General features: G+C 47.7%; 2 protein-coding genes across 2 annotated transcripts in view; both read left to right on the top strand.

Moving 5' to 3' along the window:
• The first annotated feature begins 3,084 nt into the window (after positions 1-3,084).
• On the top strand, positions 3,085-8,668 carry CORT (cortistatin). Its single transcript, XM_048967614.1, has 2 exons — positions 3,085-5,125; positions 8,379-8,668. Exons 1-2 carry the CDS (start codon positions 5,024-5,026, stop codon positions 8,580-8,582), a joined length of 306 nt encoding a protein of 101 aa, XP_048823571.1. The 5' UTR covers positions 3,085-5,023; the 3' UTR covers positions 8,583-8,668.
• Positions 8,669-8,794: 126 nt separating this feature from the next.
• Positions 8,795-15,387, top strand: part of MASP2 (MBL associated serine protease 2) — a 28,539-nt gene continuing 21,946 nt past the window's right edge. The window contains exon 1 of the mRNA XM_048967591.1: positions 8,795-8,927. Within this exon, the coding sequence (XP_048823548.1) occupies positions 8,885-8,927 (43 nt within the window). The 5' untranslated portion in view covers positions 8,795-8,884. The remainder of the gene's footprint in view (positions 8,928-15,387) is intronic.

The following is a 15,387-nucleotide window of genomic DNA, read 5'->3' as shown; positions in this document are numbered from 1 at the left end:
CAATTCCTTCAGCCTCTTGGCGCCTTCTGAACTATCAGACTCCCTGTTCCGTGCGCTTTACTTATTAAACTAACTCAATTTTTCAGAGTTCAGAAAAGAGCTTAAAAAACTAAGAGAAATCTCTTGCCCATATCTCTTGAGCCCTTTCAGCCAGTTAATTGGTATGAGTGTCTTATTCATCCAGAGCTAATGTTATCAAGGCCTGGCTTGAATTATTGATGGAGCTTGGCTGGAGCAAGAGATTGCTGAAGTAGGAATGACAATTCATCTTGCATCAGAGAGCAGCAGTCTCAATAAGCAAACAGTCAAAAAAAAAAAGCCACCAAGTTCAGGGAGAGGCCAGTTTCTATGATAAAATGGGAGGAGAAAAAAGGAAAAGCTGGGACAAAAGCATGAAAAAGCAGCTTCAGTCTAGACAAAGTCAGACAAAATGTCATTAAAAAGTAAGATGAGAAATGTAATGAAGTTACGTACTGAGAAGCCTCGGTGAAGCTCTTTCCTGGCTGCGTACAGGATGGAGTTAAATGCTTTTAAATATGCAGGAGGTGGGGAATTAGAGCCAGGGGATCTCAATTATAGAGCAGCAACATGTGAAGCAGATGAAGGCAGGAGGATCATTAGGAATGTGAAAGATGTCAGTGACAGGCTGTTCCTGAGCGGCAGCTCCACAGCCTGCAAAGCCACGCTGGGACCTGGAGCTGGCTGCCTCTCCTTGGTACTGAGCAGCACTGAGGGAATTTGCTTAAGCAAGCTGCTCCTGCTTGCCAGCAGCAAGGCAAGGTGATGCATGTGATGACCTTTGTGTGTTTCATCCCTCTTCGGCTGCAGGAGAGGAACAACCTCACCCCCCCATGGAGTGCATGAATCCCGTGTGAGGCTCTCCCTGCTGAGCGGTCCCTGGCAGGATCAGCCCTGTGTGCTCACGTCAGTGCCCAGCTGTTCCTGCCTGAATTCCCACAAGGCACAGAGCATGTGCAATCCCTCAGGAATCCCTTGCCACCGATGGGATGAGTCTGGTGTAACAGAGGTCAGTTCATGTGTCGTGAGGCAGTAGTCATCTCACACATCCTTAGCCTGTTTCACAGCCTGATGTTCCTCCTGCTTGGAGCTGGGCAAAGCATGGTTGGTGGAAAACTTGAAGAATTTTGAAGTAAGTGTCTCATAGCCAGTAGTTGTTTTTTGAAGATGGTTTTGAGTGGCAAACTTGAAGTGTTTTAACTTTACGCTGCACACTGAAATAAAAGGTTTTGAGCATACCACTGAAGCACTATGCCTGCCCTCCTGCAGTCCTGTCGAGGTCGATGGACAGAGAAGGCAGCGCTGCTCCTCTCACTCTGCCTCCCCAGAGAGCTGTAACAGGCTTGTAGTTATGTGTGCTCTGACAGCAGCATCCCTGCGGTATTCCCCTCCTCCTCCCTGCACCTGCTCTGCAGCTCTTATCAGAGATGAGCGGGAGCTGTAGGCTCCAGCCCACGCTCTTTCTTGGGTCTGTTAGATTAGAGCCAATGAAAGCCATGGCTGACACAGCCACCCGTATGCTTTGTGGAGTCCTTTGGGGACTGCGCTGCGAGGGAACTCTGCAAACCTGGCCTGATAAATCAGCTGTGATTTCAGACCCATGGACAAATTGGTTTCCCCTTCCAGGAAGGCTCACAACTGTCAGATGAGCATTGCTTTATTTATTGTTCTGTCCTTTGTAACTAGGGACTCTTGAGGGCAAGCAGAAAGGCTTCCAGTGGCATGAAAGCAGAGGTATTGCAACTCTTCCTTCAGCTGCAGTTGAGTGTCCCACCTTTGGGAACCTGACTGTTCTGGAAGCCTGATGCAGTTCTGCAGCATGCTTCAAAAAAGTCTGGTCATCCAAATTCGGACCAGGCAACAAATGGGTAGAAGACAGCAAATATCCAAGCGACGGAGGAAAGTAATAGAGATGATCTAATTCCTTAATGTGGCACTTGGTGCCAGGCATTGCGTTCCCTTTTGTGTTCTAATAATGCCTTCACTGCTGTACCGACGCACTGACAAGAGGGCAATGAACTCCTTCGAAGACAAAATCCCCTGTACATATTGCTTGGTCACCCTTTATCACAAAAAGATGGTAGTGGTTGTAATTGTGGAAGCATATTCTGTGAGCTTTGGTGCTCACACAGGCCTTTTCAGGCCACCTTCTATGCTGAATTTCCATCTGGAGGATCCCCACCTGTACCAGGCTGATGGACGTGTTCGCAGGCGTGCTGATAGCAGATAGATCTGCCCTCATTGTAAAGTGGTAGCAACCCACTCCTACTGCTCCAGACAGAAGAGAGTGTCAATGAAAATCAATGAAAAAGGACTTCTAAATGAGTGAGTCAGGTAACTGAGGGAGGGAAAGTTCAGGAGGATGTCAAGGGAAGGCCTTAAACCTCCCTGTACAGTGATAAGCATTTAAGGGTTAGCAAAAGAAAAGTTTGGGCCACCTTAAGGTCAGCCAGTGATGACAGAGAATGGGAAACAGTAGCGATCCTGGTGCAACCTGTTGATACTTCTTTCCTGTTACCACAAAAAACAAATGCATCACTGTGGAGTTGCTCTGCTTTCTTTGGAGAAGGAAGTCAGCCCTAATGTTACAGGAGGCACCAGGGGTTGCAAAAGGGCCAGAGGATCAGAGCTTGAGGACAGGCTAATGTAGAGGAAAGGGAAGATGGAGGAAGCTGGGAAAAAAGGAAAATAAGCTTCTGCTATTGAAGGGTGCTGAAGCAGAGCAGCTGAGAGAACCTATTTGATTCCAGAGATTTGGTCCCAGTGTGGAACTGCTTCCATGTGTGCTTATTCCCTTCCCTCACAGCTGGGAAGGGTCCCTGCCTTTCCCTAAGTAGAAGTGCAGGTTTTGTCTGCATTGTGCTGGTCAGATGAATGCAGGTTTGGTGCTTGCATGTCTGGGCAGATACACTCCAAAGCCAACCCCATTAGGAGATGCTAATTATTTTATTATTGCCCTTTAATCCCAGGGCAGACTCACTCGCAGCTGAGTCACTCTTTGCATCCCAATGGCACCTCCTCAGAAGCTGATGTACTCAGGCTCAGCACCCAGCATGGAGACCTGGTTGTACTGCTTTTGGGCTTATCTAGCTTTTGGGCTGCTTGGCCCATGAGATTTAGTCCTGCCCTGTAAACAACAGTACAAGATTCACCTTCTGCTTGCCTGTCAGCCCAGCCACATCTCACACAGGTACATGCCCTTCATTCCTCTTGAGCAGCCAAGCGTGCTTTCTCCATTTGCTGTTCTCCCATTTTTCCTCTCCCACAGCAGATCAGCTGCAGGTCATTTCGCAGGTCCCTGTGATTTGCTTTACTCTCTGGAGTCTGCTCCTTTGCTGCTCTCTGTCTCGAGCCCCAGACATGCTTGGAAGTGTTTGACAGAATCCATTAAGAAGGGTAATGCAGCAATTCTGATAAACTAGCAAGATGAGTTTAAAAGGAAATGGGTGATGCTTCAGCTGAAACTGGTGCATGGCAGCTAGCCCTCACAAGGAGGGATGAGAAGCAAAGGGGTTACAGTTTTCTCAGGAAAATTCATTTATAGAAATTGCTGGATCATTAACTCCCCACAGGTCCCTATCATTTAGAAAAACTTTTTACTTCTTTGTAACTTTTGGTGAGGGAATCCAGTGTTTCTTTTCAAAAACACATGGATGAGATGGCATCTCTTCTCTCGAGCACCCAGGATGGTATAGCTGGCATTAGGGGCTGGATTGTTTGCAGGCAGAGCTTCATTATGTTCTTTCTAAGAACTTTGACACTGATGAGCAGTGCAAGTGAGGAACACATCTTTCTGTTTCATTTTGTTCTGACACAGCAACCTTGTGGCTAAGTCACTCTGCTGTGCTTTCTTTGTGTGCTAACTTAGGATAATAATTCACCTTTTGACTGCTGGGGTTGGTTCAGAATGGAGCTCGCCTTGAGGCAAATGCTTTTGGAGAAAGTGAGATGAGATCCTTAGCTCTGTCACTGCATCTCAACAGAATGAGACAGTAGATGCCACCCTGTGCAACAGGGGCAAAGCAAAGCAGGCAGCAGTGTTTATATAGTACCTTCTGCTGGTCCCCAAACCAGTCTCACTGGGATCATATTTTGTGCAAAGGGAGAAGCATTCTTTACTACTAATCAGGGGCAAGGGAAAGTAGGGAGGCATGCCAAGCAGCCTGCAGTCAGCGTCAACACATCGCAGGCTTCTTGAAGTCCCACTGCATGGAACAGCTCCAGTTGTTCAGTGCTTTGTTTTCCCTTTAATACACTTCAACCCAGCATCTCCAAGTCAGAATTCAATGTGTTGATCCATGGGGTTGGTTCAAGACACATTGAAACAATACTAAAAACAAAAGCCAGTAACTACCAGCTGGTCTTGTAGCTGTAGATACATTGGCAAAGTGTGATGTTATTGCATAGCTGCAACCTGTGTCCCCAGTTACTGTAAAGGGAAAGCCAGGCATACTGGCATTCCACAGTGAGGTTTATCACAGCTTGCAGAGATCCAGATCCGAGTACAAATTGAGTCCAGAGCTGTTTAGACACAGAGGCTGAAGGTCTGAGTTGCTCGTATCCAGTACTGGTGGCCAAAAATTTTATCTTTTCCTTTTGAGTCACCCAGCATTGGCCAGAGGTTGGTGCAAACCTGGTGGCCTGTTCTAGTCAATGTTATGCTCCCAAGTGGAATTCAGCTAACTAGAAGAGACACAGACATTTCCTACGATTACTGGGGGTGAACAGCATGTTATTGGAGAATCCCAAACCCTCGCTGTCGCTGCAGGTCTGGTGCATGGAAAGCCCAGAGGCACAGAAGTATCCCACTCAAGCAGCCAAGTGTTAACAACCTCTCCAAAGTCTAATTTGCCTTTGATATAGACTTAATTGTTTGCGTCACCCACTGGGCTAGGGGGAGGGCTATAAAAGGGGCTGCAGCCATTGTCTGAGGCAGAAGAGAGCCCAGAAACAGCTCCCTCTCCCAGTCTTCCTAATTCAGCACCGTAGTCACAGCCTGTGCATCATGCAGCTGATGGCCAGCCTGGTGTCTGTTCTGCTGCTGGTGTGGAGCGTGAGAGCCACGGCGCTGCCTGGAGAAGAGAGACTCGCGTTACAGAACAGCAGGGTGAGTATAATGCACCCTGTGCAGGAGCTGGGTGGGATGGGAGCATGCAGGAGCAGGCTGAAGTTGTCAGGGGACAGATAAAAAGGGCAGTTGGCTTTTACTTGATGTAAACACTTCTACCTCTGCGTGTTCCAAGACAGTACAGCTTCACGCGCTGCTGAAGCAGGGCTATTACTACAGCTTATTAGCCAGTTTATTTAGGAAAGGTACCACAGCAGACTCCTGAGGACTGCAAAACCGAAATCTGAACTAAGCAAAAACTGGTAAAGAAAACAGAGCGGCCAGGAGGAGGGAGAGGGAGAAAATAAGGTTGCTGAAGGAGTGCAGCATGAGAGAATGAAGCAGAGTAGTAGGGAGGGGGAGAAAAGATACATAATTGGTAAAATGATCAAGGGAGATGATATTTTAAATGGGACTCCTGGGAAGGACAAATGTTTAAAAGATGGGTTCAGTAAGAAAGTAACAGAGGAATAATAAATGAAGTAATTATATCAGAATAAAATTGCTTTTTCCAGAGTAGTATTCACAGGGGGAGTTATACCGACATAGTTCTGCTAGAATAATTACACTCTGAACCAGCACAGGCTCTATGCAGTGGCAGAACTTATTATAGCAATATAATTATCCTACCAACTGGCAAAACTCTAATGTTATAATAGCTACAGCACTATAATAACTTTTTTTTTTTTCTGCTGGACTATTTCCCTGAGAGGCCAAAGAGGTAGGAAGCAATAGCATACCGTAATCACAGGCAAGTGCTGCCTGCCCTCGCCCCGCTGTTTTCTCACCTGCTTGTTCCTCGCCATCCCCAGGGTTCCTCTGAGCTGTGTTCAGTCGCACAGCGCTGTGCTGCTCCAGTTCACAGCTGTATCTGTAGTGCTGCTGTTATTTCAGTTCTGGATAGGTGCTACCCAGACAAGTGAAGGATTCCTGTGTTGGTTTCAAAGGCACTGACTTCTCCTTTGTGCGCACCCATATCATTCTTTCTGTCTCAGTGTTGGCTCCAGCTCATCCATCAGTGTCTTGCTGCTTTAAGCGTTCTCACATCCTATTAACAGCAAAACTGGCTGCGAGACAGAAATACAGTGTGAGGTGCTAGGAATGGCTTTCTTTTGGAGATCAGGGCTTCTGCAGCTGCCTGAGATTAACCCTTCTGGGGAGAACTCTGAACTTTCAGCTGTGCATTCTTACCGTAGCATTTAAAAAGTGAACTCTTACCTGGTGGGCATGCCAGCTGCTGGGGGAAAATGAAACTAGTTGCATAGAATAAATCAGTAAGGCTCTGTAAAAATGCCTTCAAGTATTATGAATTCCCAACACAGTTTCTTACAAAATTACGATTCAATATCTGTCAAAATAGAATGGTTCTCCACAGAGTAGTCTACAAACTGAAAAACTGCTAGATGCTGATGTAGTGATGTCTGCAGTCACCTCCTGTAACTCAGACAAATGGTTTAAATATGAACAAAACCAGGATTCCATATATCAACTACTGTGAAATGTATAACAATGCAAACGAAAGATGTGCGTGTACTGATTGCTGGTGGAAGCAGTGCAGGGAGCTGAGCATCCACCCAAAGGGGTGCCACGAGCCACCGGTGTTCAAATCTGCTTCCAAAGAGTCTTCATCTCAGGCAACTCAGGAACAGCTATAAACAGAAAGGTTGTGAGCAGTGGATTAGAGCAGGGGAAGAGCTGCCTCATTTCACTGACAGCCACAGCTGATCATGCGTAAGGAACAATCCTCTAGCAGCAGGCTGAGCTCTGCCTTCCCACCCCTGAGTTTGGAGCGGTTCATCTCCTGAGATTTTAGCATAGCTATTTCATTTCTCTTCGCTGAGGAGCTGAATCTTTAGCAGATGGCTCTTAACATCACAGGGCTCATCTGTGGCTCTGCTTGGAGCAGGTTAGTTCAGAACAGAGCACTTACAGCAAGGAAGGTGGCTTAGGAGGAGGAGATGACCCAGGAGATGTGTTTTGCTGAGTTCCCAAGTCCCAGCCCATCCTCCTGAGGCTCAAGATAATTCTGTACCTTCTGTGCAGGACCTGGAGTTGGAATGGACACAAACTTGCTTTTATCTGTTCTTCTGCTCCAAACATAGCATCTAATTTCTCTGGGTATGGAAATAGGATAGTAATTAGAGCTAAGAAATTCTTCAAAAATATCCAAAGCATTCTGTCGAAGAGACTCAGTATAATTGTTTCTGCCTCCGTTCATCCATCTGTTTTTTGCTCACCTTGGTGGAGGCTGCTGCTGGCAGAGCCAACGGGTAACTACAACATTCCAGCAATAAAGATGGCATTTGTGAGAAGCAATATGTGAATCCACTTCCAAGACTCTCGTCTGCATGGGAAGCAGCAATCTGCTCCTGTCAGACCATCTATCCCACCTTAGTCAATGCCAGCTGTTTCTGCTGACGGGTCACAGGGGCCAGGAATGCTCAAGCAAGAGGGAATTCCTCAGGTTTGCTTGATGGGTGGCATAGAAACAACATAGCTCACGGCTGTTTTTATACTAAGGCTGCCCAGAGGGGAGGTGGTGCCCCATCCCTGCAGACACCCAAGGTCAGGCTGGGGGGCTGTGAGCACTGATGGAGCTGTGGGTGTCCCTGTGCACTGCAGGGCAGTGGGGCCAGATGGCCTTTAGAGGTCCCTTCCAACTCAAATGGTTCTGTGGTTCTTGGTTCTGGTGGAAGTCCCTTAAGCTCCAGACCAGAGACTGCTCTCTTCCCTAAGCTTCTATGGCAAAGGGATGGAGAAGAACACCATCTTTCCTTCTGCTTTACCCCAGGGTCAGGCCACTGCAATACAAAAATACAAACTGCCCGTCTCCTCTGATTGAAGTGCTGTGTTCCAGTTGTTTGGAACACCTCTCCTCACTCCAGCCAGGCCCTCTCCTCTGTTACGTTGAACTCCCAGCATTTTACAGTGGATTACAGCCCCGTGTGCTTAATTTCATATTGCTCTGTACCCCATACCTCTACCCTGGCCTTCCCAAGGTGTATGTTGGGCAGCCAGGATAGTGAGGAGAAAGCAGCTTGGCATTCACTGCGATTTAATTAGCGCAGGCAGCAAGGGATTTCACTAATTTGTGCCTATTTATTGGAAGCCCTTTGTTACAACAATGCACGTATGCTTCCCATGGTTCTGTTGGCTGAGCTGGACAAAGCTGAAGGATGTCAGTGAGGATGATGGTGGCAAGGGGTGGTGGGGGCTGCCCGGGGCTGTTGTCATTCCTTCTCTCTGCCCACAGGAGCAGACCAAGCTGCGCAGGGATGCCCTGCTGAAGATGCTGGCGGGGCTCCTGGAGAGCGCAGACGTGGCCTCCCCAGACCTGGAGGAGGAAGGCAAGCTGGAGGAGGAGCGGGCGGCGCTGGGGCGGCTGGCTCAGCTCTCGCAGCGGGACCGCAAGGCGCCCTGTAAAAACTTCTTCTGGAAAACCTTCACCTCCTGCTAGTGCTGCCCTGCTGGGCTGCCCGCCTGCCTGTCACCACACACCCCATCCCCTCAGCTCCTTCCCTGTCCTGCACACCTGAGAATAAAGCATGGTGCCTCGGGGACTCGTGTCTGCCTCTGCGTGCCCCGGGGCCCCGCCTCGTCTCCTGGGAGGGTGGGCGGGGCTGTGGGGTGGCGGCCATCTTGTGCGGCCGCCATCTTGTGCGGCGGCCATGAAGGGGAGCGGCCATTTTGGAAGAGGGCTTTGCAGCTGTGAGGAAGCCTGGGGAGAGCAGAGGGTCATTCTCCTCAATCCTCAATCCAATGTGGGACTTCCGCAGCTCCTTATGCACCGCAGGGGGGTCAGGTGAGTGTGTGCAGCCGTGCTGTGGTGAGGTGCAGTCCGAGCACTGGCTGTGCTCTGCAGCAAAGGGGTTTGGGCCTGCAGGAGAGCACTCCCAGGCCTTGTGCCTGTCTCCATCGAGGCTCTGGCTGCAGGGATGTGGAACAGGATGGCTAGGGGCTAAAAGGGGGACCTGGCCCTGCCCTGCCCTTGCTCTGACACCAGGTTATTACCAGTCAGCTCTCTGGGTGCTCTTTGTGTGGAGGAAACCGGCCCCAGTCCAGGCTCAGTCCTGCTTCTCTCACAGCTTCTTGGTATCCTATCACCTTGTTTTAAAAACCCTATGGAACTTTTGATTTCTGCTGTTCACTCCTTGGGTGACCTTTACTGTTCCCAGAGCAGTGAGGACTACTGCTTTATTTATGTTGGCTTGCTGAGGAACCATCGGAACCTCTATTTTAGAATTGAAATGCAGGGTGGAGATATGAAACGTAGGCTGAAATGTTTGAGCCTAGCACAGGTATTTACTTATAGGAGGCAGCTGAGGCCTTGGTATGCACTTAGATTTGCAGGAATACTTCTGGGGAGAAGGACGAGGGGAGAGGAAAGCAGTTTAAATTTGCTGTTTGCTTTAATTTTTATCAGTAACGGTTTGAGTTTGGGAGCTGCTTCATCTCTAGGAATGGGCATGCAAAGCAGCAGGCTCCAGTTGCAAGTTTCACAGCCTGTCTGCAGGGCCTGGATGGCCATAGCTAGAAGGAGGGAAGCTAGAAGGTTAGCACTGGTTTGGTTTTGAGCCGTTACGTCTTGTTTCTGGATGCCTGTGACCATGAATTCTCTCATTTGCACAGCAGTATTTTGGGTTTATCAGCAGCCAACCTGTTTTCTTACAGTTGAAATAGTGCTCCCAACTCCCCCGCTCTTCCTGAATAATGAGTGGTGCGGTGCTCCACACCAGGTAGGCTGGCTTGCTTATGCCACTTTGTTCTTTGTCAGGTTGCGTTTTCACTGCCTCGTTTGCCATCAAAATTTCTGGCTGTGTCTGGCTTGCAGGAGAGGCTAGAACCCTGTGGTTTGTTTTATTTTTCATTCCATAATGAAAAATAAGATCCTTGCTGGGGGAACTCAGTGACTCAGTGTATGGGTAATGGGATATGGAGCTTTCCAGCTGTGTTGCCTGAAGCACCCAGCTGGGATGCAGGAGACCTGATTTTATGCCTTGTTTTGCTGATAGCATTCATGTTTTATTATTACCACCGTTTGAATACTTCAGTTTCTTTGTCTTTAAAATGTGCATGATAGCTCTTGTCTATCATTTTTTCTCGGGGTACATGGATGGCAATCATAGAATTAATAGAATCATAGAATCACTCAGGTTGGAAAAGACCTTAAAGATCATCGAGTCCAACCACGACCTGTCCATGCTACCCTAGCAAGTGCCACGGAAGAGCTAATTATGGCCATTATTGTTATTAAGGCCTGTGTTGCATCATAAGACCAAGATCTTGGAAGTATTCTTGTAGGAAGTGCCTTATTATCTACCATCAAATCTTGTCTGTGATAATAACGCTCATGACTGCGTGCGGTGGAAAGGAGAAACCCTGCAGCACACAGATGCAGGAGCAAGCCCTGTCAGAGACTGCCTTTTCAGCAAGCTGTGCAGGCTGTATTATTTAGTGGTTCCTGGAGGAGAGTGTGGTCAGGCTACTCTCGAGCTTGGAAGTCAAGTTGGAAGTTGAACTCTTCTTTCATCCCTGCAGATGGCTCCTGCTAATGCAAACAGGAGGCACGCTGGCTGAGCACCAAGCAGGAAGCCTGCACCGCCAGTGCACGTGCTGTGGATAGGGGCCAGCACAGTTGAGCCAGCTTCTTTCATCAGTGCTGAAATCAGTGTTTGAGTTGGATGTGGTTCCGCAGTTTCCGTGGTCAGTGTGCTGAGGCTGAAGGGCTGCTAGGTCCGCCTGATGGCAGTGTGTGGTATCAGGGAGTGTAGAGTGACAGATCAGGTGGAGAGGGAGGGATGTAATGAAGGGTTATAGATGGTGTGTCACACGTGGGTATTTTTTATTTAAATGCTTCACAGAATAATTGCAAGTCTTGCAGTGGTGTAAGTCAAGTAGAAGGGGCAGTGTGCTGGTGGGTTTTTTTAATGCAATGGCCAACACATTTTTAAGGCACTGCTCAGGACAATTTTGTGTGTGCATGTGAGCTATCTTGACATTTAGAAAAAATAATTGAAAAAGACATGCATTATTTTCTCAGAAGGACCAGCAGACTTTTACAGTCAGCTATCACATACATTTCCTCGCCTAATTCGGTGCATGGTATGGTTTCACAGAATAGAAGGTCCTGTAAAGGTCCCTTCCAACTCTAATGATTCTATGGGGGTATTCAGTGCGTATGTTTGCACTGAACTGTATAACTCCTGGTTATACATAAAGCTGCAGAAGGGTGGTGAAATGATCATGGGGCTGGAAACCTGCAGCATATTCAGTAGCAAGGCGAGCTCTGGGTGTGCATATCCTACTCCATGATGAACATGAAGGAGTCTGAGGTAGCTTATTCCTTGTTGAATACAGGGTAAATCTCATTTACCATGAGATCAGAATGTGTGTATGTGGATAGATATTGTGCAGGAACTAGCCAGATATTAATTTGAGATTTATTAGCTTCCCTTGTGACTTGTTTGTATGTCCTTTTAATAGTGAAGATCACGTTTTAATACATGCTGTCAGGGGACATAGCTTGTGGGGAATCAATACTTCAATGCGTTCATTTTCATGCTGGGAAAAAGGAGAGAGTTTCAATCTGATCAGAATTCCCAGGGACACTGTCTGTCTCCAGATAGCTGGCAAGCAGAGATAAGTTTAGTGGGAAGAGAAGAGTTCCACTTAGTCTGGTGGGTTTGTGTCTGTTTTCAGGTAATGCACAGCCCTTGAGGAACCTTTAGCTAATTATTGCAGTTACTGAAAACTAAGGTTAAACCAAAGACTGCAGGGAGAATGAAGAATATGGTTGGCCAAGGTATCTTTTGTCCTACACTGTTGTTGTCTTTGGGTCTGCTTGGAGGCACTGAGTGCTGATTTGAAAAGTTGTTAGTCTGTTATTAAAAAACCAAAAATCTATTTTGCAGTCGATGGAATATACAGATGCAATATTGGATAAATCTGGGAGAGATCAGCCAGGTTTGTGCTTGAAAATTGAAAATGTAACCTCCTTTTCTTCTCTCGGCTCCTCTGTTCACAGTGCCCCCAGCAGCAACAAGCTGTGAATGCAGTTTGTGCTCCGTGGGGACTGTTCAGACTGCATGACATCTTCATGTGAGACTGCAGCACAGGAAATCCTGACCACCTCTTGATGACTTGAGAGAATGTTTCACACAAGGGATTTTTCCAGTCTTTGCTGAGTTGGAGAGGGGGACATGAGGGAACCATTCTATGATTCTGTGGTCAGGGAGTATTTGCATTAGCCTGGCAGCACAACCAGAAGCCGTTGGTCTGTAACCTGGACTGCTGAGGTTCATCTCACACAAAGGGTGATCAGTTTAACTGCCTGCACTGAGCCTGTGAGCTCTCCTGTAGCAGGCACATCTGAGCTGGGTATTCTCTTTGCTGACTCCAGCACCTTTGGAGCTGACTGAGCTCTCATTCTTAGATTTGTATTTCATTTCATAGCCTTGAGAGGGAGGTACCTAATGAAACAAAAGTCACCCTTTCAGTTTCTTTACCATAGGTGCTTAGGAGAGAGCTCTTGGAGTCTGGATTCAAACCTTCCAACAGGTCTGCTTCCCACTTGTTGCATTACGCAGGGCTTGTAGAAAGAGCAAGTATCTGGGAAGTGAAGGAAACTTGAAACATAGTTGAAAGCTATGTCTTGTACCTGCGCAGAGAGCAGCATCTTGTCTTGAGTGATAGGCTGGGCTGGGTGAGGATCTGTGTCTGTGTCTGCCAGGCCTGCAGTGCACAGAGGAGTAAGTAGCTCTGCTGGGAGGGAGCATGTCGTCTCTTTGGCCAGTGGCATTCAGCTGAGAATGAGGAACTGTTGGTTCTAGCTGTATCTTGGGGGGCTGGAGGACTCTTGTTTTGAGCTAATTAATGTTTAATGTAGATTTTAATGTTTAATGTAAAAGCTATAAACAGTGTAGCTGAGAACTTGCCTGAGGTCAAGCCTCCTTCCCATCATCAAATTGTTTCCTGATTAGATAAGTTTGCTATTAAAAGAGGGTACTTCACCAGGTTGTTCTTGGCTGGTTTATGTTAGTCTCCTCTTGACAGATAGGAAGAAGCCAAGGAGGTCACTGCTGCATGGAGCAAAAATAGTTTGCACATCTGGTTGATTTAGCCATGCTTTTTTTAATGCATTTGCAAGAACAAGTCATCAGAATAGCTCTAGGTCTATTGTCTGCATTAGCTGGTGAGCCTAGCACAGGCAGCAACCCAATCTGTAAAGGAAAGGAACGGGGAGTATTTCTACAGTGGCTTTTACACAGAGCTTGTAAGTCTTCTGGTTGGAGCAAGACTGCAGAGCGAAGCCCTGAGGTCGGGGCACGTCCGCATGCTGTGAGCCTCCTTGGCCCTGTGCTGCCAATCCAGTGGGAGCTAAATCAGTTCTGTGCTGAGCCGTCCTCTGCCGGAAGCTTAGGTGCAGGTGTACAGACAGGGAGCTGCAGGTGCCTAGGAAACATCAATATTCCCTTCTGGAGCCCAAGGCGTGGGGAGCAAGCAGCAGTCTTTTTTTGCTGTGAAATACTAGCTTGCAAGCAGCGCTCATCTTTGTGAAGTGATGAATTTACCCACTGCTGGGAGCCAGCGGGCCAGAAAGTGCTTTGTGATTGCTCTTCTGAAAAGGATTAGTGAACCCAGCTCCGTGCCTCGGCAGCAGCTTGTTGTGTGGAGCAGAGCGGGCTGGAGGCACGATGGCTGGGAAGAAATGCCACTGGTGGCTTCTCACTGCATTCCAGAGAAAAAATGAGAATGTCTCTGTATTGCAAAGCAGTCCCAATTGTATGTGACTCACACTGCTGTGTGAGAGGATACAGAGTGAGAGAAGGGAATGTCCTCTTGCTTTAACCATGTTTATGTTTTGACAATATTCTTGTTATTGCTGAGTTTGGAATTGCTGTACAGGGGAAGTGCCACTGCGTGTGTATATGTGTATGTTCTTTTGTATACGTGTATATTCTTTTGCTGTAAGTTGTAGCTTCCTTTTTCATTTCCATAGCAGCCTTTGTGAAGGAGGTTTTGTGCAGTGATCCTGCTCTGCTAGCATTTTTATGCTTCAAACAAGATTGATCGTGTCTGTTTAACTGGAGGCAGACCAAAGTACCAGCTGATGTATCAAAGATCCTGCAGGAAGTGAACAGGAGTGTGGGGATCACAGTCTGTAGGACACTTCTCTTCTTATGGCTCCATCCAGATCACAGGGGCTCCATTGCAGATTGCAGGGGACTCTTCACTCAGACTGTGGGTTTCTCTACCTTTGAGGGATTACAGCCCCAAGGAATGCTCTGGGTAGGAGCAGTGTGCCAAGAATACCCTGTCTGTCTGCTCTTTCCATCAGCTGTGGGATCTAGGCAGGCACAGGCAGGTTAATATGTTTCCTTGTCCGTAAGTCTGGTCTGACAGCTGGTCAGTTTGAGCCGCAGGCCTTCATTGCTTCTGAAATACAGGCCATAAATCAGAGCTGGCACTTGAAAGAAGGATTGTAATGAAGGCTGAAAGATTCAGGGAGAATTGCTTTCCTGAGTCCCATTCCATTTTCACATGTGCACACAAAGGCACTTGCCCTGTCCCTCAGAAACCCATAACTAGGCTTCACCTCTCTGGGAAGGTAGGTGACTGGTAAATGAGATGTCAAGGGCAAATTGCCCTAGAATTAAGGAGATGATTTCCAAGTTGTTTGAAAGGTCTTAGCACGAAAGCAGAAACCATAAATAAGGAGCACTTTGGAATGTCAGAGGCAGCCTCATGGGCTGCTAGGGACTTCCTGTGCAAGGTACAGAGCCAGGGCAGCAGGCTGTGAGCGGGTCCTGCCTGGCCTGTGTGCAGCACAGTATGTGGTGCCCCAGGATGGCAACTGAGAGCAAGTTAGCCCAAGAGCTGTGTGAAACTGCCTCTTAGCCAGAGACTCACAGGGGCAACTTGCAGCAAGGGACATTTGGCCAAAGACACCGCTGTTGCAGCTGGTGTTTGCCTGTTGTTTTACTCTTACTTTTACTCTGTGTATTTGTTTGTTGAGTAAATGGTGCTCCATTGGTGTTGTTGGAAAGGTGAGAACAACTTGAAGAATGAGGAGTCCTGCTGGGAGGTGACCCTTGGTCAGCTGCCCATTGCACTGCCCTGTGTTCTCACAGGTACAGAGCCAGGAGATTCCACAAGGCTTTCATAGTGATAAACCAGTTGTTTAATTAGTTGCATCAGTCCTGCAGAAGAGCTTGCAACATACGTAGAAGAAGTGAAATGCAAGAGAAGGAAAGTGAATGGCA

This window comes from Lagopus muta, chromosome 21 (assembly GCF_023343835.1).
Source record: "Lagopus muta isolate bLagMut1 chromosome 21, bLagMut1 primary, whole genome shotgun sequence".
In the NCBI taxonomy this organism is placed as follows: Eukaryota; Metazoa; Chordata; class Aves; order Galliformes; family Phasianidae; genus Lagopus; species Lagopus muta.
The sequence above is the reverse complement of the archived record's forward strand: the minus strand, read 5'-3'. Positions and strand labels throughout refer to the sequence as shown.